Here is a 25,957-nt window from a genome sequence, read left to right on the forward strand (position 1 = left end):
TAGCTCATTGTGCTCATACTTTTGGTCTTTGTTCCCCTCCCATGTGTCTTCTAGCTCTCGGGGCTGACTCACCACCATTGCTACGGAGGCAGGGGCTCGGGTCGGGGTCTTCTTGGGACAGGTCTTCAATGCATGTCCCATCATGACACTAGAAATAGTGTCCTTCACATTGATACTGGTCTTTTTCAGATCTGACTCAATTTAGCACCAATATTATCCTCCTTAGTCTTTTGGTTTGGAGTAAGTTTAGGTGCATTGTCTGAGTTCGTGGAGTGGGATGCTCTAGAGTTTTGTCTTGGGGTCAGCCCCCTCTGTTGTGGCCCTTTGTACATGTTATGTCCAAGTGTAGAGATGATAGGTGGTGCTATCGGGAGAGTGATGGAATCCCCCTCCATTGTCACTTCGGTTTCTTGCTCGGGTAGCCGGGATTCCATCCCTTCATATCTGTGTAGCCTCTCCGGAGACAATGCCTCATGCCATATCTCTTGCTTGCCTTTGGGAAGCCCCTATCGTGCAAAGAGTGGAGTACTCTGGCCTCCCAAGCTAATGCTTCATATGGAGGCAGATGGGACCGCCTCTGGTGTAACCCCCCCCCCCCCCCCCCCCCCCCAACCCCCGCGGGTCCAACTGAGATCCTCGTCAGGGGGGTGGGAGGGAAGTTGGCCCCCAGGTAGCAAAGCACAAGATCCGGCGGCCACGTAGGAGAGTAGTAGACCGTTGGCCCACGACAGAGCTGCCAGCCGACTTCCAGAGCAGAGTGGCACCGTCGGGCGTGAGAGGATATAGTTTCATCAGAGAACCGTTTCGAGCATTTACTCAGTAGTCCCCCGGTGGCAATGCCCCACTGACTCACCACCATCGCTATGGAGGCAGGGGCTGGGGTTGGGGTTTGGGTCTTCTTGGGACAGGTCTTCAATGTATGTCCCATTGTGACACTAGAAATAGTGTCCTTCACGTTGATACTGGTCTTTTTCAGATCTGACTCAATTTAGCACCAATCTTATCCTCCTTAGTCTTTTGGTTTGGAGTAAGTTTAGGTGCATTGTCTGAGTTCTTGGAGTGGAATGCTCTAGAGTTTTGTCTTGGGGTTGCCTCCCTCTGGTGTGGCCCTTTGTACATGTTATGTCCAAGTGTAGAGATGATAGGTGGTGCTATCGGGAGAGTGATGGAACCCCCCTCCATTGTCACTTCGGTTCTTGCTCGGGCAGCCGGGATTCCATCCCTTTGTATCTGTGTAGCCTCTCCGGAGACAGTGCCTCATGCCATATCCCTTGCTTGCCTCCGGGAAGCCCCTATCGTGCAAAGAGTGGAGTGCTCTGGCCTCCCAAGCTAATGCTTCATATGCAGGCAGATGGGACATCTCGCTAGAGCTTGTCCTCGTCGTCATTCAAGGAGACCGCCTCTAGTCCCCCCCCCCGGTCCCCGGGTCCAACTCAGATCCTCGTCAGGGGGTTGGGAGGGAAGCTGGTCCCCAGGTAGCAGAGCACCAAGATCCGGCGGCCATTGACGCAGGAGAGTAGTAGACTGTTGGCCCGAGACAGAGCTGCCAGTCGACTTCCAGAGCAGAGTGGCACTTTCGGGCGTGACAGGCTGTCAGGGCATAGGAGGATATAGTTTCATTAGAGAACCGTTTTGAGCATTTACCCAGCAGCCCCCTGGCGGCAATCCCCCCCCCCCCGAAACTCACCTCCGGCCCCGGATTTATGGAGGTCCCTCTCTAGGTTCCAAGATCCCTGCAGGGCCTTTAGGCCCTACCGAGCCATCAGCAGGCCCTTCCTCGCATCCCCAGCCTCCCCCTCCCTCCTAGGTCGATTCCTCCCCTCCTTTTCCTTCTCCCTCTCCTCAGCGGTCCCGACCCCCCCCCCCCCCCCACCAAAAAAAAAAAAACGAAACTTCGGCTTCAGCTCTCCCTTTAGCAACTTCTTTTGGTCCGACTCCTTCGAACCCCCCTCTCCCCTCCCCTTCCGCCTCTTCGAAGCATTCCGGCCACGCTAGACTTGGAGCGGAGGTAGGCGGCGAGTTCAGTCCACCTGCCTGATTCATCATTTCTCGGAGCTGGTAGAGATGACCATCGCTGCCTCTCTAGTGAGGGCTCTCCCTCTAGAGTCACGAGGAGGCCTCCCTTGGGTTCTAGGGCAACGAGTGGATTACAATTTCTTCCAATGTTTACCGATTTGAAGGAACTGCTATGTTCGAGGAGATGGTGGCTCCCATTTGGATTTGTGTGGTGTTTCATCACTCTAGGGAGTGGCGCGATGACGATCTCCTTTCCCTTGAGTGCAGCACCGAGGATGGAATATGATACAGAGTCGGTGTCTGCCCCCGTTCAGGGGTTGGCAATCGAGCTCTCTCATGATTTACATGATTTGTGCATCGCCGATACTTGTAGATGAGGTATCGAGAGATATGGATAGATGATGCAGCTTATGATGACGAGTTGGAGATTTTGTCGTCCAAGCCGGAATAGAAACAACTCAAAAGAGGCCGCACAGGGAAGTATGAACTGGAGCAGTTCCACGTGGCAGTACAGCAGTTGGTACTGATGGCAGCAGTAGGCACTCAGTTCGATTGGCATCATGTTGGTGACGTGGTGCAGGTTGTAGTACGGACAACAGCTCAGCAAGCGGTCGTACGAACAGAACAGTAGGTAATTGTATAGTGCTAGTAGTCAGTAGATCAGGCGCAGGTGGCAGTTCCGTATGGCACAATCAGGCGGCAGCGGCACATAGCAGGTGGCGGTGGCATTGGTAGATCAGCTGGTGGCGGCACTTGCAGTCGTACAGTAGGTGGTACGGTGCAGCTTAATCGTACAATCCAGTGGGCGGCGCACAACATGGTGATGATGATAAATACCAAACTTCGATAATGATCATGAAGAGAGGTTCATGCTAGTTTTATACTTGAGGAGAGGGGGGGGGGGGGGAGGGGGGTCCTGCTTTTTTGTCAAAAAGCTTGCCAAGCTTTTGCTTTTCCTTTTTTTAAACTTTGCTTTTCCTTTTTTTTTTTTCACTTTTTTATAATAAAATACTTATTCAAATAAGGCTAGCTTTTCTCAAATTCTTTGTGCTTTGCTTTTTCGGCTTTAGGGCCTTGCTTTTTGGCCGTAGAGCTACTTTTTGAAAAAGCGGCTTTGGTCTTGCTCAATCCTCTCTTGCCAGTGGTGCTCTTGGCTTGCGGTCAACTTAGTTTGACCTTTTGCTTCTCTTCTTTTTGACCCAAAACTGGTACTTTTTCATGTACTAACCTTATGGTCGTGCCTTCTTTCACCAATCTAGTGTCCGGGCAAGGGTTCCATCATGTGAATAGAGCTAGGAAGGCCAAATAGTTACATTTCCTCCCTCTTATATTGAGTTGTCCTCAATTGCGGAGTACAAGTGTACCAAGTATATGCATACGTTCCAAGTACGAGCCCCATCTGGCGAGTCTTGTGCATCTGGACATCCCCATATTTGTGATGTCATTTGCTCATCTGGCAACATCTCAATGTCTTATCTTTGACCAATGGCTTTGTCCTTGATGGTTTTTCCTCGTGACTTGTGTTAGATAAAAGAAATTTACCTCCTACAAAAACTAGACACAATATAGTCAACAAACAAGAATGCATCATTGCGTCTATTGGGTATTCCAAGTATTGGCCAGGTAGTCTGGAGCCCAGTGGACTATCACATGCCATAAATTTAAGCATTGTCCATGCATTAAAAACAACACACAAAGTCTAATAAATTCAAACATACATCAATATGCAATGCACATGTAAAGATCCTCGTGTTCATGGATTGCCCTGTCAACGGTCGAGCATTTGGTCTCATCGGAAACCACTCTTGAGCTATTTGGCTCCCCAAGGAAACCGCTCAGTCAATCATGAGGGCCATCTGGTCACTATAACCGCCCGAGTGTTCATCAATAGTCATCTGGCCCTCTGGGCCATCTGGTCGCATTGACCGCCCGAGGTCACCACGACCACCCGATCGTGAAATCGAAGGCATCTGGCACAAAGGCCACCCAATGGGTCATCTAGCATTACTTCCACCCAAATATAAGTCTTACTTCTTGGGTGGTCTGGTATGCAACTGACCAAACTAGAGCATGTTCAATTAACCATTACATAAGCAAAATAATGATCATACAATCCCTCCCTCTTGAATCTGTCTTGTTTGCAAGACGTCTATGCTTGTACTTCAAATACATCTCGACCAACTGCTTCCTCATAAACTTGAAGTATCTCTAGATAGTCCTTGAAGTACTCCTTTGGCATCCGTTTGGCATCCAATGGCAAATAATTCTTGAATTTCAAGAGAAACTTTCTGACCACTGTCTTTCCTTTTTTTCTCATAGAATGAAACACAATCTGTTCTGGTTACAAAATTTCTTCTTGCTCTTCCACCTCTGGTGGATCCTCCAATAAAGGCTTCTTTGGGGGTGGTCCCGTATATGGTTTTAATAAACTCACATGGAAGGCATTATGTATCCTCCAATGATCTAGAAGGTCCAACTGATAACATACATCATTGATCGTCTTTGTAATTTGAAAAGATCCATAATACCTAGGAGCAAGCTTTGGGTCCTTGTGCTCCTTGGCATTAGACTTTCTAAGTATTGCTTTCTCAAATCTCAACAAGACCCAATTCCCTTCTTCAAATGAAACCTTCCTTCTATGCTTATATGCAGCTTTCTTTTGCTTGGCTTGAGATGTCTCAATAGCCTTTCGAACCTGTGCAAAAGCTGTATCCAAATCTCGAACAAACTCATCCGCATGGAAGATGTCTTCCTTGGTTCTAAGCATGGGCAACAATAATGATTTGCCATAGATGATCTCAAAAGGAGCTTTGTCTGTAGATAAATGAACGGTGTTGTTGTAAGCATACTCAACCAAAGGCAAATTCTTCTCCCATTGATCCTTCGCTTTGTGAGCATAGCACTTTAGCATATCCAAGATAGTGAGGTTTGCAATCTCACTTTGCCCATAGATAGGCTTGAGGATGATAAGCCGAAGAGAAATTCAGCTTTGTCTCCATATTGTCGAAAAGAGCTCTCCAAAAGAATCTGTTAGTTCGAGGATCTCTATCCCCCACAATGGACTTAGGCAATCCATGGTGCTTGAAAATCTATTAAATAAACAATCTTGCGATATGTTGTGTGCGAATGGTCTTCTTCATTCTAATGAAGTGGGCTTGCTTATTGAATCTATCAATAATAGTCCATATACCATCATTCCCATTTCTTGACTTTGGCAATCCAAAGATAAAATCCATAGCAATACTCTCCTATGGAATATTCGGGATCGGCAATGGTTGCAATAATTATGTTGGCTTTTGTTGATCAAACTTGACCTTTTGACAAACCAAACGTTCTCGAACATATCGGTCAATGTTCTTTCTCATACTAGGCCAATAGAAATAGCTCTCCAAAGCTTGAGTTGTAGTCAAGATGCCTCTATGTCCCATGTAGGGTGGAGCATGGTATTCTTCCAACACTTTTGGCCTCAAATCTTTTGTCACACATAACCGGGTTCGCATCATAAGGAAACCCTCCTTGATGACATAGGAGGTCACCAAATCTCCATTCTGCAATTTGTTCCAAATATCCTTGAAATCCTCATCGATAGCATAAAGATCTTTCATCAAAGTAAAATCCATATGATATCCCATAGAAACTGCATGGCTCATGGGTCTCTGAGATAATGCATCCGCTACCTTGTTGTCTTTTCCATGAGTATGCATAATTTGGAAATGAAATTGGGCCAAATAACTAGCCCATCTTATATGCTTTTTGGATATCTTAGGTTGGGACATAAAGTACCTAAGACTTTGATGATCCGTCTTGATAACAAACTCAACACCCATAAGATAATGCTTCTAAATCTTCATTGCATGAATGATAGCCATCAACTCTTTCTGATATGTGGGTGCGGTCTTTTTGGCTCTTTGAAGTCTTCGACTTTCATAGGCCACAACATGGCCCTCTTGGTTCAAAACTGCTCTAATGCAATCTCTTGAGGTATCACATTCAACCACAAAAGGCTTTGACAAATCTAGAATAAGCAACATCGGTTCTTTGCTAGCATAAAATTTCAATGCTTTAAAGGATTCTTTTTCAGCTTTGGTCCACCGAAATCCCACGGCTTTCTTTGTCAAATCATGCAATGGACTAGCAACCACTGCAAACCACTTGATGAACTTCCTAGCATGATGTCAATTTGATGATCTTCGGGTCTCTTGCTTGGCTTCTTGCTTTGGCTTGTCGGGACATTTTACAGCCATGTGTCCCTTCTTTCCACATTGAAAACACTTTCCTTCCTTGACATATTCCTCAAGTTGCTTGTGGGGCAATTTCCTTTGAAAGAGTGGAGGAGGTTTGTCTCCGCTCCTATCCTTCTTCTCTTGAGTCCCAGTTCTCGATTGGGATCCGTCTTTAAACTCTTCTTTTGAGGTGGATCCCGGTTGTCATTCTTCGTTTTGCCCACCAAGGCATGTGTAAAGCCTCGGCTTGCAAAGCTTTGTCTTGGGCTTCCTCCAAAATTTTCGGACCAGCCATATACACTGCTTGCATAAGCTTAGGTTTAGGTCCATTCACAAACTTACAAATTTCCATTATCGGTGAAATAGGATTATAAGAAGTAGACTTCAATGAAACAGCTGAAAAATTGTTAAGATAAGTTGCCACATTCTCACCGACTTTCTGCTTTACCTCATCCCACTCTTTTTGCACATCCGCTTCAAAGGTTGCGGGTAGAAACTTCTTGTTGAACATAACCTTGAAGTCGGTCCACGTCTCTGGCCGAGTTCCTTCTTGTACCACCTTTAGCCACCAATTTAAGGCGGCATCCTTCAAGTGTATGCGAAGCTTGGACTTTTCGGAGAAGTCCTCTCCTCCAAAGGTGGAATCAAATTGCTTAATAAAAGATAAAGCTTTTTGTGTATCTTGCTTTCTATAGAAAGCATTGAACTTGACACTCTTCTCTCCCGGCTTGAAGTCCACTTTGCCGGTTGTTGTTGGCTCCTTTGTCTTCCTTTCTCTTGCTTGTCCTGAAGAAGCTAAATCTGAGATGGCAGGGCTAGGAATAGCCTTCTTGCCTCCTCCACAAGAAACAGACTTGGTGGCTCTAGGTCCTTCCGCAATGGTGATTCCTTTGGCACGAAGATAGGCTTTGCAGCTTCAACTCCTTTGGCTTCGGTGGCTCTATCTTTGATGAAGTCTTCAAACATTTTAGTCCTTCTTTTGTCTTGTTCCCTCTTGGCTATCCAAGCAAGGAATTATTCATCCCTGAGCAAACTCCGGAATTGCTGAAAATCATTGTACTCTTTTGACGATATGGCCGTGGTCTCATGAGTAATGGATCGATGACCCTGGTTATCATCCTGAAGTCTTGGATCGGCCTCATAGTTGTTCCCTTCATTAGGCCCTTGGTTGCCCTCTACTCTCGACATGTGGCTCTGTCACCCCAAGAAAGATTCCTCGAGAGAAATCTTGCTTTGATACCACTGTAAGCCTAGTAGGGCGTGCTGTGATAGATTCTACTACGTATCCAGGAGAGAAATCTAAGAGGCCATAGTGGCCTATGAGACTAAAACTGAGAGTACATCTGAAGTTGGTGTCTCATCAAAGAGAACAATTAAATGAGACTAAAAAGTACACTAAACTGATTGTCCTACGGTTATAAGAACAGGATTGTAAGACTCCGAGATGATAGTGAGTAGAAAATAGTGGAAAATACTAGAAAATGTATATCAGGTAGATCCATGTATGCTGATCAGTTGAAGTGTTGTCCTCTTGAAACCGATCCCGTCAAGTGGGAAAGACTCCGTTGGACACCCACACGCTTAATAGCACAACTTTAAAACCACAAATATGAAATGGACAACTTAAAAACAACTTGAATTTAAATGAGCAGAAATGGAAAAATGGACACCAGCACTGGGGCCGGAACGGGCCGACCCCCCCCTCAATATATGATATATTTATTGGGAGTATTTAATGAATACAATGCTCCATGGGTTCTGAGAACCAGATAATGTCCATGTACATATGAAAACAATACCAAACAAGTAGGCTCGGATTTCGATGATGAATACTCGAAGCAGTACGACCACTGGTGTGGTCCAATCGCTACGGTCCTGTGCTTTCACTGGACTCCGCAGAGAGCACCACACTGGTGTTCCGAGACCACGCACAGACAGGCGCTCTCGTACTAACGCCTGGCTCTCCCGATCTCAGCACCTTTGGACCGAGGTTCGCCCATATAGCTTGGACAACCCGGCACCGAACGGGTGTAGGCCGAGCGGGACGAATCTTTTGCCAGATTTAAACATTAAATGCTTTACTCAAATCTGAAAATCACTTACTTGTAATTGGTTGATAAAAGACCAAATCTTGCGGAATGATGAAGATGAAACCTCCCTTGTTGATGAAGGAGCAGTCTCGTGTAGAACTAACAAAACAAGCACCACCACGAGAGACCACAGCCGCCTGTGAGAGCAGCCACAATAGTCCTGGTGGAGGTGGCCACGTCTGTAGAGAGTCCACGTCTCAGAGCAGCCACAGCATAGCCTTGTGAAGGGGCAGATTCAGCAGTCGCCTAGGGTAGTAGGCGCAGCCAGCAACACATTCAACTGCCTGTAGAGATTTTGGCGCAGGCAGCAGCAGCATAAGCAGTACCTTGCAGATTTCAACGCAGCCACCAGCAGCATGGTTCAGCCGCCTGTAGAGGGGCAGGCGCAGCAGTAAGGAGATGAGTGGCCACCTGCTGTGCAGTTCACAGCCAGCCGCCTGGGGACAGGTACGTGCATAATAAAAGAGCCGCCTGCTGTAAATTTAGTCGCCAGCAGAGATGGGGAAAAAGCCTGCGCCTGATTGCTGTAGGAGCAGAGGCGTAGGTGACGACTTCTTGGTCTTCACGTGGAAGGAGAATCGGGTGATGAAAATCCACGTTAGGAAGAAGCGATCATGTCCCACGCTTGAAGGACGGCGCTTTTTTAATAAAATTCATGTGGAGTTTAACTCCACGCTTGCATGAGGGTGGGGGAGTTTGGGTAGGTGCCTTTGCCCACCCCCACACTCACTTAAATGGGGCTCCCCACCTTGGCCCCAAAGTGGGTGCCCAAAGTGGTGCCCACATTTAAATGAATGTGAACACTTCACCTTATAAATCAAAGGGTTAGTATTTAAAACATTTAAAACAACATGTACCATATACTTACCACCTGTTCACATGCACTGAAACTCGTCAGAATACAGGGCACACTTCACGACTCACTGGCAGGCGTCCCCGCTCAGTAAGTAACACGTCAAGCAGGCAAACACACGAATACATGTCATGCGAAAACAGTTTCAAGCATACAAAATATGTGTGCATGTGCAAAAAGTAACATGGACATATCTCCCGTTCATGGAACATGTACAAAATATCTGTCGGCACAGAACTGGCACGACATAAAACATAAAAACCTGGTCTTCCTATGGAGTGACAGTCCCATAGGTAAGACACAGTTCCAGGCACGAGTTTCCCTAGGTGTGACAGTCCCATAGGTAAAACACGGCACGAATACTGGCTCTTCCATGGCGTGACAGTCCCATGGATCGAACACAGTCCAGGTCATACACGGGTGGCACTAATCTGGCTCCCGTCCATACGACACCATCCTGCTAACACACGGGTGGCACCAGTCTGGCTCCCGTCCATGTCAGCAAAATACTGGCCTCTTCACATGAGACACCGGCCTGGCCTCAAGTGAACGAGACGCAAAAATGTGGGAATGGACCAAATGGTCGGCCAATTGGTGACATCCCCCCGGGCTTCTAAAGAGTTGACCTCAACTTAAAAGCCTCAAGATATGCCTGCAACAATTGCGGATAATCTGCAAAATAATCCTCATTTACCCATTTGGCATCAATAGGCAAATAATTTTTAAACTTCACAAGGTATCTCCTGGAAAGCTTTCCTGCAGGTAGCTTTCTCTCCTTGTGAAAAACAATCTGTTCTGGCTGGAGGATCTTCTCAAGCTCTTCAATCTCTGGCGGATCTTCTGTGACAGGCTCATCAGGATCTGGCCCCACATATTTCCGAAATAGACTCACATGAAAAGCATTGTGAATCTTCCAATGACTAGGTAAAGCAAGCCTGTAGGACACTTCATTGATTTTGTGAATCACCTTGAAGGGTCCATAATAGCGAGGAGAAAGCTTAGGATATGATCCTTCTCGTCCTGGCCTCTTTCGAAGCCTAGCCTTCTCAAATTTCAGCAATACCCAATCACCTTCTTTGACTTCCATGTCCCTTCTATGCTTGTCAGCAGCCTTTTTATGCTTATCCTGAGATCTTGCAATGGCTGTCCGCACCTGACCAAAGGCAACATCCAAGTCACGAACATATTCATCAGCTGCAAAAATCTCATCCTTTGTACGAAGGATGGGTGGCAAGACCACTCTGCCATAAATAATCTCAAACGGAGCCTTTCCTGTAGAAGCATGGATTGTATTGTTGTAGGCAAACTCAACAAGTGGAAGATACTTCTCCCATGCACTCTTTTGATCTGCCACATAACATTTCAATAAATCCAACACAGCTGAATTTGCAGCTTCACTTTGGCCATCCGTTTGGGGATGATAAGCTGATGAAAACTCAAGCTTAGTACCCATATTATCAAACAAAGCCCTCCAAAATAGGCTTGTAGTCCTGGGATCTCTATCCCCAACAATGGATTTAGGCATACCATGATGCTTGAAAATGTTAGCAAGAAAAAGCTTTACCATATGATCAGCTTTGATGGTTTTCTTGACAGGCAAGAAGTGAGCTTGCTTGCTAAACCTGTCCACAATAGTCCAAATAGCATCATTCCCATGCTGGGATCTAGGCAAATCCATAATAAAATCCATCGTGATACTTTCCCAAGGTTGCGAGGGAATAGGCAATGGCTGAAGCAAACCTGGAGGCTTTTGCCTGTCAAATTTCACCTTTTGGCAAGTAATACATGCACGCACATAAGCCTCAATGTCTTTACGCATGCTCGGCCAAAAGAAGTACCTCTCAATCATGCGAGTAGTAGGCATAATACCTCTATGACCAGCATAAGGTGGAGCGTGACATTCGTCCATAACCTTTGGACGCAAATCCTTCACCACACATAGGCAATTATCCTTCATGAGATAACTCTCATTGATAACATAAGAGGCATGTGAATGACGAGCCATCAAATCAGTCCATATATGGCAAAAATCAGCATCCAAATGATACAAATCTCTCATAGCAGATAGATCTCCATGAGAGGCCACTGAGACTGCAGCAATATAAGGCCTCCTAGATAGTGCATCGGCCACGACATTTTTCTTTCCTGGAGTATGCACAATCTGAAAATGAAACATGGAAAGAAAATTTGCCATTCTCATTTGCTTTTCTGAAAGCTTGGTTTGAGATAGAAAATATCTCAAGCTTTGATGATCTGTCTTGACCACAAATTCAGCCCCAAGAAGGTAGTGTTTCCAAATCTTTAAGGCGTGAATTACAGCCAAGAGCTCTTTCTCATAGATATCCATATGAAGCTCAGCATCATGCAAACGACGGCTCTCGTATGCAACTGCATGCCCTTCTTGATTTAGGACAGCTCCTATGCAATCACCACAAGCATCACATTCAACCACGAATGACTTGTGCAAGTCAGGAACAATCAATACTGGTCCACATATGATCGCATGCTTGAGTTGCAAGAAAGCATCCTGTTCCTTTGAAGTCCATTTGAAAACAGTTTTCTTCTTCGTGAGATCATGTAGAGGAGTGGCAATCATGGCAAAATGCCTTATGAAACGCCTGTAATACGAACATAATCCCAGAAAACTACGTACTTGATGTACGTTTTGCAATTCGGGCCAATTCTGAATAGTCTCTATCTTTGCAGGATCCATTGTAACTCCATCCTTGGATACAATATGTCCCAGATAATGAATCTCTGAAAGGAAAAACTCACTTTTCTTGGCATTGACGAAAAGTTTATGCTTCCGCAACTCTTTGAACACTGTGACCAAATGAGTTCTGTGTTCCTGCTCATTCTTGGAGAAAACCAAGATATCATCAAAGAAGACTCCTGTAAACTTGCGATGGGATCGGAATATCCTATCCATCATACGATTAAAAGTAGCAGGAGCATTGGTGAGACCAAAAGGCATTACCAAGAATTCATATAATCCGAAGGCTGTCCTGAATGCAGTCTTATGGACATCTTGTGGCACCACTCGGATCTGGTGATAACCACTCTTCAAATCAAGTCTGCTAAAGCAAGCTGAGCCATCAAGCTTATCCAAGATATCATCAATACGTGGAATTGGGAATCTGTTCTTGATGGTAAGCTTGTTCAAAGCTCTATAGTCTACACGCATACGGAATGATCCGTCCTTCTTTTGAACTAGAAGCACAGGAGAGCAGTAAGGTGAGGAACTGGGCTGAACCAAACCTTTCTCTAAAAGCTCGTTTACCTGCTTCATAATTTCCTCTTGTTGTGCAGCACTCACTCGGTATGCGGGTTTGTTAGGTGGAGAACTACCTGGCACAAGATCTATGCGGTGATCTTCGGGCCTTTGGGGAGGTAATTCACCTGGCAATGAGTCAGCAAAACAGTCTTTGAATGCATTAAGAAAATTCAGCCTATCATTAGACATAGCATCCACATTTTGTTGATTTGGCACAAGACTATCACGCACAAAAACCAAGTACGCTGAAAGACTCTTTTTCATTGCTTTATTAATTTGGATGTGTGATACAACTGGGATGGAATCCCCTTCTTTGCCAGCATCAATAAAGTGCATGTGGCCTTTATGCATAAAGGAAATCATATTGGACTTGTAGTCTTTGCGGGGCTCAAGCCTATGATGCCACGGCTTGCCCAACAATACATCACATCCATTCAAAGGAGCAACTAGGAAATGCTCATTATCAAGATAGCCCTGTATATGAATACGCAACTTCCCAATCAAAGGGGTAACCTGCACCTCTTTACCAATAAATGCAGCTTCGGCTTCAATCTGAGGTCCCATGTTTTCAACCTCAATACCCAATGCAGCTGCCATTTGCATAGAGATGAAATTGTCAGTTGCACAGTCATCAAACATGAAAAGTGCACGGTGGCATGTGCTCCACGAACTCGAAGCTCAGATGCATGTGACTTACCTGCATAAGGCATAGTCTCTTCATGAGACAACTCAGAAGGCAAAATTTTTCTGGAAGCAGACCTGTCTCCATGAGATACATATCTTGCATGCATGTGACTCTCATGCCCTCCATGAGCACTGGCATACATATGTCTGTCAGGCTTAGTGCCTTGGGGAGAGGATGCATGACGAGAGGTGACAGTCACCTCTTCCTTTTGCATATAAGATTTCAGCCTCTGGGATGCGGGATCTCCATGCTTCAAACGAGGTGGATTTCTGAAAATCAGCTCCCCGTCATCCCCCTCTTTGATATCACCTTTGCGAAGGAGATAGGCAAGTGCCAACTCCCTTGGTTTCTTGCCCACTTCACGAGCCATTGATTCAAAGGTTACATCAACCATAGCATCAGCCTTCCTGGCTTCAATAGCACTTTGTAGATGAGGATCTTCATGCAAAAACTTCAATTCTTGCTCTTGAGCCTGCAAAAGTTTTCTCATATGTTCCATTTCAGCTTTCATAGCATCAGGGTCTTGTTCAAGCATAACTGTCTTTCCTGGAGACAGTTGACCTTTGGATTCACTATCCATAACCCTTTCAAGGGGCTTGTGCCTACCACGCAGGGCATCAGACCCACGAGAAGCACTAGAGGGACCCCTCGAATTTGGTACTTCCAAAGGGTTGCCTTGGCTGTCCATTGTGTTCAAAGTTTGCTAAAAGCGGGATGTCCAGTACACAGGTTCGTTTCCCCACTAGGAAGAGGGAAACAACCGTGCTCTGATACCAATGAAACCGATCCCGTCAAGTGGGAAAGACTCCGTTGGACACCCACACGCTTAATAGCACAACTTTAAAACCACAAATATGAAATGGACAACTTAAAAACAACTTGAATTTAAATGAGCAGAAATGAAAAAATGGACACCAGCACTGGGGCCGGAACGGGCCGACCCCCCCCTCAATATATGATATATTTATTGGGAGTATTTAATGAATACAATGCTCCATGGGTTCTGAGAACCAGATAATGTCCATGTACATATGAAAACAATACCAAACAAGTAGGCTCGGATTTCGATGATGAATACTCGAAGCAGTACGACCACTGGTGTGGTCCAATCGCTACGGTCCTGTGCTTTCACTAGACTCCGCAGAGAGCACCACACTGGTGTTCCGAGACCACGCACAGACAGGCGCTCTCGTACTAACGCCTGGCTCTCCCGATCTCAGCACCTTTGGACCGAGGTTCGCCCATATAGCTTGGACAACCCGGCACCGAACGGGTGTAGGCCGAGCGGGACGAATCTTTTACCAGATTTAAACATTAAATGCTTTACTCAAATCTGAAAATCACTTACTTGTAATTGGTTGATAAAAGACCAAATCTTGCGGAATGATGAAGATGAAACCTCCCTTGTTGATGAAGGAGCAGTCTCGTGTAGAACTAACAAAACAAGCACCACCACGAGAGACCACAGCCGCCTGTGAGAGCAGCCACAATAGTCCTGGTGGAGGTGGCCACGTCTGTAGAGAGTCCACGTCTCAGAGCAGCCACATTATAGCCTAAACTTATTGCTGTAGGAGCAGAGGCGTAGGTGACGACTTCTTGGTCTTCACGTGGAAGGAGAATCGGGTGATGAAAATCCACGTTAGGAAGAAGCGATCATGTCCCACGCTTGTGGAAGGAGAATCGGGTGATGAAAATCCACGTTAGGAAGAAGCGATCATGTCCCACGCTTGAAGGACGGCGCTTTTTTAATAAAATTCATGTGAAGTTTGAATCGGGTGATGAAAATCCACGTTAGGAAGAAGCGATCATGTCCCACGCTTGAAGGACGGCGCTTTTTTAATAAAATTCATGTGAAGTTTAACTCCACGCTTGCATGAGGGTGGGGGAGTTTGGGTAGGTGCCTTTGCCCACCCCCACACTCACTTAAATGGGGCTCCCCACCTTGGCCCCAAAGTGGGTGCCCAAAGTGGTGCCCACATTTAAATGAATGTGAACACTTCACCTTATAAATCAAAGGGTTAGTATTTAAAACATTTAAAACAACATGTACCATATACTTACCACCTGTTCACATGCACTGAAACTCGTCAGAATACAGGGCACACTTCACGACTCACTGGCAGGCGTCCCCGCTCAGTAAGTAACACGTCAAGCAGGCAAACACACGAATACATGTCATGCGAAAACAGTTTCAAGCATACAAAATATGTGTGCATGTGCAAAAAGTAACATGGACATATCTCCCGTTCATGGAACATGTACAAAATATCTGTCGGCACAGAACTGGCACGACATAAAACATAAAAACCTGGTCTTCCTATGGAGTGACAGTCCCATAGGTAAGACACAGTTCCAGGCACGAGTTTCCCTAGGTGTGACAGTCCCATAGGTAAAACACGGCACGAATACTGGCTCTTCCATGGCGTGACAGTCCCATGGATCGAACACAGTCCAGGTCATACACGGGTGGCACTAATCTGGCTCCCGTCCATACGACACCATCCTGCTAACACACGGGTGGCACCAGTCTGGCTCCCGTCCATGTCAGCAAAATACTGGCCTCTTCACATGAGACACCGGCCTGGCCTCAAGTGAACGAGACGCAAAAATGTGGGAATGGACCAAATGGTCGGCCAATTGGTGACACCTCTCCTTAGATCAAGTATTGAATGGGAGAATTAGGGTTTCATGTGGGAGACATACACAGAGAAGAAGGGAGAGAGAGAGACATGTGGGGATAAGTCAACTCAATGTATCTCACCCGTTCTCTCCGGCAGGGTTGTCCTCTTAGCCCTCTTTTCTTTGCTATTGCCACTCATCCTATGTTATCTCGCCTAGATGCTATGGCATCGCATGGTGAAGTGGTTGGTTTGCATCTCCCTCATGGCAAACAATTGGTTGTTCAACAAAATCAGCCCTCATTGTATGCACGGAATTTGCTCTTGAGGCATTAGGGTGGCAAGGCCGTGTGGTGCATACAGGAGACATTGTTTGTCATCTTGGGTATCCGGTGGGTGTGGATGTGGACCCCCAAGCGCTTCTTGCTTGGATTTCTGCTCGGATCTCGGATAAATTTGTGTATTGGAAAGCTCAAGGGTGGCCTATGCACGTGAGGGTTAAGGTAGCTCAAGTTATTATGCTTAGCATGATTTTCTATTTTTTGCCTTTGCTATCTTGGACGCACAAATCTCTTCTCCGTTTGGTTGCTCCCATTCGGTTTATGCTGTGGAAGAGGCAAGGAAATATTATGGGTCAAACATGGATAGCTTGGAATCACATTACGACGCCCAAAAGAATGGGTGGGGTTGCTTTACTGGATGTCCGCTTGCATATGGTGGCGCGTAGGTGGGCGCTTTTTCAGGATATGTGTTTGCAGGAGCAACCTTGGGTATTCATGGCTCGTGACTTGATTGAGTTGGAGGGATTGTCACATGGACGGACACGTGTGCAGGCTTCATGGTGGGACATTGTGAATGCGGCTCATCCTGCCCGTATTCGCTCTCTCACATTTTATCGCATATTCTCCTTTCTTGGCATGAAGTTCTACTATTGGCTTGGTGGGATCTTGGTCATGAAAGACTACTTTTGAACTCTTTGCAGTTCGAAACATTTGTGGAGTCGCGTGTCATTGTTTGGCCAGACAGAGATGCCTTACGCATACAACTCAACCGCATAGTCAGGTTAGGCTTGGTTAGAATCCGAGATGCTGTGATACCTGGTCGTTTGACAGGCCATATTCGTTTTGTCGTATTCGGCAGCACTTTAAGGTTCCTCGGACATTTCAGCCACTATGGGTTGACATCATGCATGTAGTTGAGCCTTTTACTCCATTACCTCGGCCATCTGCAGATCAGCCTTGGCTTGATTGGACACTATGTAAATCTGGTGACTTGATATCACTTTCAGCTAACTAGGTCTATCATAAGCTCATATCTGAGAAAGATTGGGTTTCAGCCAAGGCCAATAAGGTGTGGGGATTGCACAAGTCTAAATCATGGTGGAAAAAAACTCTTATGCGTGGTTGGCAGTCTAAACTCCCTTACCAAGGTAAGGTTTTCATTTGGAGGATGTTGGTGGGAGGGTTACCTACACGGGATCAGCTTAGCCGTCGTAAAATTACATTGGCCTCTTGCTTCTTCTGCACGACATGCACTGAAATAGTTATGCATCTGTTCATGAGTTGTCCAATGGCCCGTCAGATTTGGTCTTTTGTCTCTTGCGTTTGGGAGGCAGTAGAGAGGTCTACTGTTTCGGCTCATCAGTGGATATTTGGGATTTGTTCTCAAGTCATTACTTCGGACAGTCACCTTGTGATATTCCATTTCCTTAGATGGACAGGACTTTGGCATATTTGGACTACACGGAATGGGTTCCTCTTTGATTCCTTGTCTAGAATACATGGGCACATTCTACATATCCACAGTTTGCTGCTTTGCAGTTCTCTTCTCTTCTCTCAGCTCAGCTACTTGATGCAGATGCTATTTCGTTATGGTCTACGGTGGCTCGGCTGGCTCATCTTTGATGCTTTTATCTGGGATGCTTATTTGGCTAGGAGGCTTTCTTATTAGTGTACAGGTTTCCATGGTCATGATCCTTTAGAGGATCTTTTGTGGGGTTTTCGGGGCCATAGGTTTTATGTGAGCCATGTGGCTGATGTACATTTTTTACATATAATATAAAACAACATTTCACGAAAAAATAAATAAATGAAATGAAATGAAATGTTATATTAACGTCTTCAAAAGGCCAAAGTGACCTATGAGACCAAAGTTATAACCATGTGACATCTGATACACTGTCTGGAAAAGAAAAGAAAGAACTGAAGGTAAGTATCTAGCCCCACAATACATTAGTAGGGTGAAGCTTATGATGATCAGCTGTAGATTCTGTTGCCCAAGCCGGAACAGAAACAACCCAAAAGAGGCTGCACAAGGGAGTATGAGTTCCACGTGGCTGTACGACAGTTGGTACTGATGGTAGCAGCAGGCACTCAATTTAGTCGGCAGCAGGCACTCAGTTGTGGCACAGGCTGTAGTACGTACAACATTTCAGTAGGCGGTGGTATAGACAGAACAACAGGCAGTCAACAGATCAAGTGCATGTGGTAGTTCCATATGGCACAGTCAAGCGGCGGCGGCGACGACGCACAACAGGTGGCGACGGCATTGGCAGATCAGCTGGCGGCTGTGTTGGTAGTCGTATGGTAGGTGGTTAGTCGTACAATCCAGTAGGCGGCGTACAGCAGGGTGATGATGATGAACACCAAGCCTCAATGATGATCATGAAGAGAGGTTCATGCTAGTTTTATACTTCAGGGAGGGGTCTTGCTTTTTGCCAAAAAGCTTGCCAAGCTTTGTTTTTCCTTTTTTTAAACTTTGCTTTTGCTCTTTTTCACTTTTTATTAAGGCCAGCTTTTTGCGAATTCTTTGTGATTTGCTTTTTCGGCTTTAGGGCATTTCTTTTTGGCCCTAGAGTTGCTTTTTGCTTTTTGGTCCTGCTCAATCCTCTCTTTGCCAATGGTGCTCCTGGCTGGTCAACTCAGTTTGACTTTTTGCTTTTCTGTACTTTTTGACCAAAAATTGGTGCTTTTCATGTACAAACCTCATGGTCTCTATCTTCGTGCCTGCTTTGCTTTTTTGGCTTTAGGGCCTTGCTTTTTGAAAAAGCAGCTTGCTCAATCCTCTCTTGCCAGTGGTGCTCTTGGCTTGCGGTCAACTTAGTTATACCTTTTGCTTTTCTTTGCTTTTTGACCAAAAACTGGTGCTTTTTCGTGTACAAACCTTATGGTCTCTATCCCCATGCATTCTTCCACCAATCTAGTGTCTAGGCAACGGTTCCATTATGTGAATGGAGCTAGGGAGGCCAAATAGTTACATTAGGATAGAGAGAGAAGATAGATAGTCGACACCAGATTGGGTCCCAATAGGCCGCCCAATCCCCCCCCCCCCTTCCCCCCCCCCCCCCCCCCCCCCCCCCCCCCCCCCCTTAAAGTAGAAGTATTTGCTTGTATTTCTTTGGAGAACTTTGTACAATGACAATGAATGATGAGTGAGGACTGCCCAACGCAAGGACGAGGAAGACTGAACGCAGGCTGACCATGTACTGTCCAAGACACCTTGAATAACTCTTCAATGACCACTAATCAAGCCTAGAACTGCTGAGGGATGCACATATGCTGGCTGAATGCTGAGAAGAGGATCTTCACTGAGGCCTTGGGGACTGTAGCACAATAAAGTATTGAATGTTGGATGTATGCACAAGAGGCCGGGGGATCTAGGCACACATATCTGCTCCTGAATGCTTGAGGACTGAAAATCTGATTGATGATTTACGCAATGGACTGAGCGTTTACTTATATATGATTGTTTGCTGCTGGTTGGTCTGCTTCAGGGGCTGTTGGCCATATTGGACAAGATAAAAATGCAAAAAAATTAGCATCAAATGTTGCGCTGGCTGACTGATCATATAATCTGTCCATGATGTTTTTATGATGGCCGACATGCTGATTATGCTGGCCGAGAAGGGTGGCATATGGTGTCTAGCACCATATACAAGGTAATCCCCATAATAGGGTGCAGCATGCCTTGTGGGCTGGCCCATGTACTTATATGATGAATTCTCCAAGTGGGTAAGAGGATTGACACATGCGGGCGCTTTCAAGTCTTGGAGACTGACCTATGTAGCTCATGACCGATATGTCTTGGATTGGGGCTCACAATGTGGTCACGGTATACGACAAAATGTTCTCAAAAAGAGTAATCCTACTGTACAAATGTTGCACTGATGTAGAGCCAGTGTGTCCATAGCACTTCAATATAGGGTGCATGTGACATAAATTGACCAAGAAGTCGAATTTGGGCAAAACTGTGTTTTGACCATTGAGGTTGAAAGTGTAAAATTAGGATTTGTAAATTGGGGGAAAGTGAGAAATAAACGAGCTACTGGAATACTAGTAAGAAATTTTAACAGTTGGGTGTGAAACTAGGTGAAATTGACCAAGGAGTAAAATTTGAGCACACACCTAGTCACAAGAAAATTTTCATCTATTTCTTTGTTTCATCTTTACAGGCTTTTAAAGAAAATCGTGAAGGGGAAGAGAAAGAAGAGAAGAATAAGATTTCTTTTTTAAATCAAAATTGGTTGAAATCATGCCCGGGGGGAAGTGGGGGCAAAGAAACATGGTTATTTCTGAAGTTTTAAAATCCGTACATGAAAAGCAGAAAAAACGTGAAGTCAAGGATTATTATAAAAGGGGCTCAATTTTATTATTTTCAGCATTGGGAGTTGACAATCTATTGTTGGAGTCTCATCTCTCCATGTGGGTTGGTGCCAAAGTTTGTTGGATGGTCATATGGGCTCCTGCATAAGGGATAGAATGATAGAATCAGAAAGGCTGTAAGAGCATATAAAGGTGTATTTTTCTGTGTAAAAGTGAGCTGTGGTTGTTCTTTCTCTTATGGTGCTCTCTCCTGCCAACAGTGCCCGAGGATGCATGCAACGATTGCCTGACATACTCACTGGTATTGAGCTGTTTCTGCTATACTTGCTGCTACAGGAGAAAGCTGCGCAAACGGTATAACATTGAGGTAATTGTCATCCAGATTGTTTCATACCAAATTCAAGGTGCACCCACAGCAATTGTTTTTTTGAGCCAGCCTATGGTGTTTTTACAGTGCAAAGAGTTGAGCCTTCTCCAGGTTTACCTTTCATTGTGACCACATATTTTGGGTGTTTAGTTCTTCAAAAACATATTGAAAAATATTTTTGTTCTTGCAGGGTGGATGCTGTGAAGATCTCTGCACACATGTTATGTGCTTCTATTGTGCTCTTGTTCAAGAATGGCATGAGATTATGGATCGTGATGGAGAAGGTATGCCATGCAATTGCATTTTCTTGCAGTCACCCATTTACATTTCAACGCGGAGGCATCCAGCTTGCAGGAAGTGAACCTACCAAACACCATACAAAATCATAATGGTTGTCTGATATTAGTGCTTTCTAGAGTGTATGATTGCACCACTGAAAGAGAGACATGCCTTGTTTCCTTCTGTCTTGAGCAGGCATAAACATGAGCCCGCCCCAGTCTCAGAAGATGGTGAGAGATGGGTGAAAAACTGGCAAGGTATTTTGGCCTGTACATCCAATGCCATGCTGATACATAGGACTCCGTGCTACAATTAGCTCCTTATGCCTTGGATAAGGCTTCAGCAGCCAGTGACAGATCTCTTCATGCAGTAAAACCAGTTGTGCAAAAGAATACCCATGTTGAAATTACACATGATGTCCAGTAGTAATATGTATGTCCACTAGTGATGCAGGCTCTTGGGCTCTGGCTTCGTTTTTGTAAGGTTTCGATATAAAATGGGATTCTTGATTTATTCAGAAAAGATGGCAAGCTCCCCAGTTTTGACTTAGGTGGGATAGGGAGAGGAACGTCCTCCACTGCTCAATTTGCTCAGGTTATGCTATGTAATCTTGTTGGCTTGGTTTTTTCTTGTATAGGAGATTGAATTGTTGGCATCAAGACTGGTCCTAAAGATGGCAAGCTCCCAAGTTTTGACCTAGGTGGGATAGGGAGAGGAACATCCTCCACTGCTCAATTTGCTCAGGTTATGCTATGTAATCTTGTTGGCTTGGTTTTTTCTTGTATAGGAGATTGAATTGTTGGCATCAAGACTGGTCCTAAAGATGGCAAGCTCCCAAGTTTTGACCTAGGTGGGATAGGGAGAGGAACATCCTCCACTTCACAATTTGCTCAGGTTATGCTATGTAATCTTAATGGCTTGATTTTTGTATAGGAGTTTGAATTGTTGGCATCAAGACTGGTCCTCTCAATTTAGCAAAAAAGACTAATCAATAAACGAAGCTTAACACAATGTAAAAAAGGTCAAGGACCCTTGCATCGATACATGACTGTTTTTTGTGAATAAGAATGAAGGCACTGATTGCAATTGTTACTTCTAAGCCTAAAACCTTGGCATGACTATTTTTTATAGTAAATGTGAGTCAGACTGGGGATGAACATCCTACATACAAAAAATTGTAGTTGGAATTGTCACTTCTAAGCAAGTGACCCCAAGAAAGAACCAAAAGATAAAATAATCTAGTGCAAAAATTTAGTGATGTTCAATTATTCACCTGCAGGTTGCATGTGTTTATCTATAATGTGAAGCAAAGATGAGTGCCTCAGCTTAATTTACGATGCTGGGTACAGAATCCCTTAAAGAGTGATAACCCTTCTTCACTAGTGATGTAAGGAGCCATGGGATAGGAGCAAATGAAGCTATAAAGAAAAGTCAAGTCCAAACTTAGCCAATTGACTTTTGACTTTTGACTTTTTGATGTGGTATGAAGGCCACATGTTTTGAACAAACCTCCTTAAGCCATGGCCTAGAATATCAACAGAGCAACACCAAGATGAAGTTCTCTCTCTATTTTCCTTTTCAAGGCCTCTTAGGTTAATTCGGCGAAATGCATATATAGCATCTATATTGCAACTTGAACCTTAATTCTCATAGATGCTAGGCAAAACCTTGATTACAACATGTGTAAGCAAAATAGGCTACCCTTCAACTTGCATGGTTGCTTGGCTCCTTGTATCACGTTTGACATAGAAAGCTCATGGCCATGTGGTTAGCACTCTTGTTCATTAATCAAGCATGTTCATTCCATCCGAGCATCCAGTAAGACTTTGTTCATTAATCAAGCATGTTCATTCCATCCGAGCATCCAGTAAGACGCGGAACACCCGATCCTATTAAGTTGCATTATATAGTTCCCAAGATTGAATGCAAATTTGGCACTTGGGTCTAATTGTTGAGTGAGTTGCATGGTTTGCCTTATGGTTGTTGTAAAATGCTATATAACCACTTGTAAGGCAAAAATATGCATTCCCATAATTTAACTCAACTCACTCTTTCCATAGTTGCCAAAACACCTATGTTCAAATCTACCTAGCGGCATGTAATTCAGAACCCATTAAATAAGAAAGGTAAAAATGGAAAAAAATCATTTGGAAAGAAAGATTGGCCCAAATATATGATCAACTTTTTGATGATTAGTGATTTGACCTTTGTAGATGAAATTGCCTCTACGTCAATGGCTATCTATTTGTATGCATTGTGCATCTATGAGTATGCAATACCACGAAAGTGCATGGCTACTTCTTTGTGATCCATAAAACTAAGATGAAAGAGCCTCTCTTCCCCCCATTGCAAACATGTAAGTATAAAGGTATTAAAAAGAAGCTGTAGTGGCTAAATGTAGGTTTGCATTGTGTACATAAATTTTGCACCATCTTATAGGATAGATACTAGGGGTCAACCTTTCATTATTTATAATTTTGTTTACCATGTGTGAGATCCAATGACATGACTAGGAAGGGTCATATGAGAGGAGCTCAATAAACTAAGGTCCATATAGTGGAACCTTGCCGCCATGGTTTGAGTCCTTAATTGATGTCTATTGGATTTTAGCTCATAAGGTTAAGTTTATTGTAGTTTAGTTCTATATGATCTCATTTGATTTCATTCAAGGCCATTTGCTCTCATATGATTTCAAATAGGTTAATGTTTTTCTCATTTATCATCATAGCACTAAAGTTTGGATTTGAAAGTTGCAATATATAACCTTATAAAGAAATCATGTGTATAAGGGCCTCAAGATAAGGTAGGCCAATATAAAAGGCAAAAACTCCCCTCCTTTCAAAGGATGTGGAAATGCAAGCAAGAGGGGAGAAGATTTGGAACTTGATTTTGGCAATGGCCAGGGAAGACAAATGGTACCTCACTTAAGTGGCATAAGTTCGAGGAATCAATAGCATAGAAGCCACCTATCTGAAGGCATATGCTCTCATATGATTTCAAATAGGTTAAAGTTTTTGTGATTTATCAGCATTTGAGCTTAACATTAATGGTCTCCTAGGAACATTATGTGGTATATCTTAGTGCCATCACATCAGTGCATGAACTATCGATAGCCATTATAATGAAGATCCATGCCAAGTTGGCTTAAATTTGATTAATTTGACCTTGAAATTCCATTTATGCTTATTGTGGTTACATATATTAATGTGTGATGCAATATGAAACCTTCCCAATTGCCCAACCCTTAGTGAGGCACACACACACACACACACACACACACACACACACACACACACACACACACACACACACACATGAATCCCCTTAAAATGAGAAGCTTTGAAAGTAACAACATTTTTAAGGCAATTCAAAAAATTGGCTCATTGATATTTTCACACTTCAAGCACAAAAGCATGTTTAAAAAACACTACCACAACTAAGTAAATATGGATTCTCATGAATCTAAATAATAATTTCATGATATCAAAGGGGAATATGTACGTTTGCATCACCCAAAATAGGCTTTTGCTTGTTGAATATTACACTCAGGATTGTACACCCATATGTGGGTAGGCTATTTTAGTATCTTGATTCCTTACATATGCTCTGATAGTTAATAGTTAAAAGATTGGGGTGATAATTGTCAAGCTAGGGATTTGTGAATAAACTCATGTGATACCATCAAGTTTGTAAGAGTGAAAGGAGCTATTGCACATACTTTAAGCTCCTAAAGTGTCATGAGATTTACAATCCCATGATGGGAAACATATTTCTACTTTGTTCAAGCTACTTCTAGCACCAAAGTCAAGTTTTTCTTGTAAATATTCTATGTTAATAAATACGAATCACTTTGTGACTAGTATGCTATTTCACATTTTTTGTGTGAGGAGAGTTATTATTTACTAGATAACACCCCAATATGGAGAGCTTGGTCTTAGCTTTGTAATCCTTGCTCAGTGGATTTTCCATGTAGCCACATCATGATCATGTATTAGTACACATGGGGTATGTAAGAAAAGTATCCAATCTCTTGTATTTAATTGCTTAATTTGCATATCCAAACGTAACCTAATTTTCATTTGTACCCAATCATTTGGATATGCTCATAATGGTCACCAAAAGAGTTAGCACAATATTCTTAAACTAATAGATTTTCATCACAAAATACATAATAATCATAAACATAAAAGTTTGTAAAAGAACCAACCATAGAATGGAGACAAACACCATGAAAAGGGGGGAAAAAGGAAGACCATTTGGCATATTTTATGATTTTTTTCATGAAAAAGAAAGAAAAACTATTGTTTGCATAAGATTTCCATTTTCTTGATGCAATTTCATCGATTTGGGAAGCAAGAATACTAGTTTGATGCAACACATCGAGTTAGGGTGTAAAGAGACTCTCTTATAGTCTTTGCTATGTCCCACGTGAGAGGGGAAAGCTTCTGTCTCTCTCTCTCTAAGAGAAAAATTAAAACAAAGCAATGCATGTTAAGATTAAGGCACATTTTTTTGGTAAAACAAATGCCTTCATATTGATAAAGTGATAATTTCAAAACAAGACAATGTATGATGAGATTTAGGTCCATTATATTAGTAAAACAAATGTCTTCATATTGATAAAGTAATAATTACACTAATGAGAGATATACGCTTCATGCAAATCACGCGACATCATGTTGTGGTGGGCAATCATAAATGCAAACATTGCTGCACCATTCTTGTGTACAATGTCAAGAAGAAGTTAAGTGTATCCATTTCTTTTCCACTTATGTAGTACGACTGTACATAATGCCTTAGTACATATGCATATGCCTATGTATATGAACATACATAATGCCATATATGAACCTATGTATGCACAGAGGTTTATATATGGCCATACATAATGATATATGTAAACCTAGGTATACACATAGCACTATGTACAGCCATACCCAATGCCATATAT

The 25,957-nt window shown here is 43.8% G+C and overlaps 1 protein-coding gene across 2 annotated transcripts in view; it reads left to right on the plus strand.

The window, feature by feature from the left end:
• Positions 1-21,961, plus strand: part of LOC147619085 (protein MID1-COMPLEMENTING ACTIVITY 1-like) — a 45,823-nt gene extending 23,862 nt beyond the window's left edge. The window contains exons 5-7 of one of the 2 annotated variants that reach the window (XM_086774290.1): positions 20,621-20,727; positions 20,918-21,011; positions 21,199-21,961. In XM_086774290.1, the coding sequence (XP_086630416.1) occupies positions 20,621-20,727; positions 20,918-21,011; positions 21,199-21,251 (254 nt within the window). In that variant the 3' untranslated portion in view covers positions 21,252-21,961. The remainder of the gene's footprint in view (positions 1-20,620; positions 20,728-20,917; positions 21,012-21,198) is intronic. The other variant, XM_086774291.1, reaches the window with a different exon arrangement.
• Positions 21,962-25,957: the final 3,996 nt, after the last annotated feature.

The sequence above is a fragment of the Cibotium barometz genome, chromosome 34 (assembly GCF_041138505.1).
Source record: "Cibotium barometz isolate CiBa-2024 chromosome 34, ASM4113850v1, whole genome shotgun sequence".
In the NCBI taxonomy this organism is placed as follows: domain Eukaryota; kingdom Viridiplantae; phylum Streptophyta; class Polypodiopsida; order Cyatheales; family Cibotiaceae; genus Cibotium; species Cibotium barometz.